This window comes from Humulus lupulus, chromosome X (assembly GCF_963169125.1).
Source record: "Humulus lupulus chromosome X, drHumLupu1.1, whole genome shotgun sequence".
Taxonomy (NCBI): domain Eukaryota; kingdom Viridiplantae; phylum Streptophyta; class Magnoliopsida; order Rosales; family Cannabaceae; genus Humulus; species Humulus lupulus.
The window spans coordinates 221179248-221181207 of record NC_084802.1 but is presented as its reverse complement, the minus strand read 5'-3'; the positions used below and the strand labels follow the sequence as shown (position 1 = coordinate 221181207).

At 39.2% G+C, this 1960-nt stretch overlaps 1 protein-coding gene across 1 annotated transcript; it reads right to left on the bottom strand.

Annotated features, from left to right (window-relative positions):
* Positions 1-408: 408 nt before the first annotated feature.
* On the bottom strand, positions 409-1686 carry LOC133806792 (uncharacterized). The gene has a single exon (XM_062244880.1). The coding sequence runs from the start codon at positions 1684-1686 to the stop codon at positions 409-411; it is 1278 nt and encodes a 425-aa protein (XP_062100864.1).
* Between the last annotated feature and the right edge of the window lie 274 nt (positions 1687-1960).

The window sequence follows — 1960 nt, the reverse complement described above, 5'->3', positions numbered from 1 at the left end:
ATTGAGTTGAAATCCCCTGCCATTAACCAAGGAGCAACTGGAAAATTAAGGCAAGATAAGTCATGCCATAACTGAACTCTTTCCAGAACTGTGTTTCTCCCATAAACAAATGTCACACAATACTCCCTATTTGACTGTAACTCCTTAATAAGAGTATGAATATATTGGTCACTCTCTTGTAAAATATCCACTAACAGAATATTACTCTTCCACACCAGCAAGATTCTACCCTCATTATTAAATCCCTTATAACAGTTCAACCCATCAAAAAATCTGCCCATCATATCCTCCACTTTATCTCCCCTTAATTTGGTCTCAAGAAAAGCACCCAAACCAATTTTATTAAGCCTACAAAAATCACTGAGGGACCTCTGTTTTTCCCTCTTATTCAAACCTCAAACATTCCAGCTAAGAATGTGGAACTCCCCCATTTGATTTTTTGCCTGTACTGAAATCCAATTTCGAACCCTCCAATCTCTTGTCCTGTAAGACCTTATAAGTGTTTTTCAATTTGTTCTGAGCCTTGGTAGCCAACAACTTCTTCCCACCCACTTTCTTAGGTGTGACCCAATCCCCCTCATGATCTAAATTGTTGTCTAATATTTCTCTGTCAACATCTACCTGATCTATCTTGGACACTTGATTAGTAGCTACATCAACATTATCTGTTTTCAGTTGGCCACTTGAAATCTCCATAGTACTATCATTCTGTTTAGTCTTGAAACCAGATTCAGTAGCTTGCGCTGAAGAACTTGCACCCTTCTGCATCTTAGAGGATTTGCCCAGATTTTCTCCTTCAGAGTTCTGTTCTTTTGGTCTCCGAACCACCTCTTTTTTCTTATTACAAGAAGACTCAGTATGGCCATACACCTTACAGATCTTACACTGTGTTGGCATCCATTCAAACTCAACAAATTGCTCCATTAATTGCCCTCTTTCATTCAAAATCTGAATAGATTTTGGGACCTCATCAGCTATGTCAATCTCCACTAAGACCCTGGCAAATTGCATCATAGATCTATCCTTTGTAACCTTATCTACAAGAATTGGCTTCCCAAGAGTACTCACCAAAGCACTCAAACACTTGGTTCCCCAATACTGTAATTCCAACCCAGGTAGTCTCACCCACACATGTACAGATTTAACTAACCTCATATGATCTAATTCAGTGGTCCACGGTCTCACAATGACTGGTTTTCTATCAAAATGCAAAACCCCAATTTCTAACACCAAGTCTCTAGTAGCTTCATCTCTGAATTTAACAAGAGTATGGCCTGCATTTAACCTCGCAATCCTCTCTATACCCAGTTTACCCCACATTCTCTTTATGAACCCTTCAAAGACTGCAAAAGGGGGGTTAGCTCCTAAAACCATACATACCACAACTGAGTTCCAGATAGAAGCTTCAACAGCAATTTCTTCCAAATCCACTTGAGCAATTCGATGTCCATCTTGAATTAATGGTTCTTCAAATTGCAGTTGAGCACCACCTTGGTTCAGCAACAAATCTTTAAACGATGACCACTTATCCTTGGCTTGATGTAGAAAATCATTGTTGTACTCTTCTTGCTCACTCCATTTCAGTCCAGAGTTAGAAACCCCAGACCTATCCATGTTCAGATCTCCTTTTAACGAACCTCCAATCTCAGGGAAATCAGCCATAGTGTCTTTGAATATGTCCTCCATCTCAGTCTAAGGTTCTTCATCATCAATTGCTAACGATTCTCCACCCACTTCCTCAGTCCCTAAACCTTCCCTTCCCTTGTCAATCGTAGCAGGCTTCTGGTGAACTTTCTTGCATCTCGCCATGGAGCAGCTAGAGAGAACCCTCACGCCTCAGATCTTATTGATATGATTTGATCTGATCTGCTTTTTTAATTATGGTTTTATTTTAACCGCGTCAACAATTATATATATATTTATATACAAAATCACATGTATTTTGATTACTAATTAAAAT

Bases quoted from the DNA above. Each gene is read 5' to 3' on its own strand.
- LOC133806792 (XM_062244880.1), bottom strand. From the start codon at position 1,686: ATGGAGGACATATTCAAAGACACTATGGCTGATTTCCCTGAGATTGGA.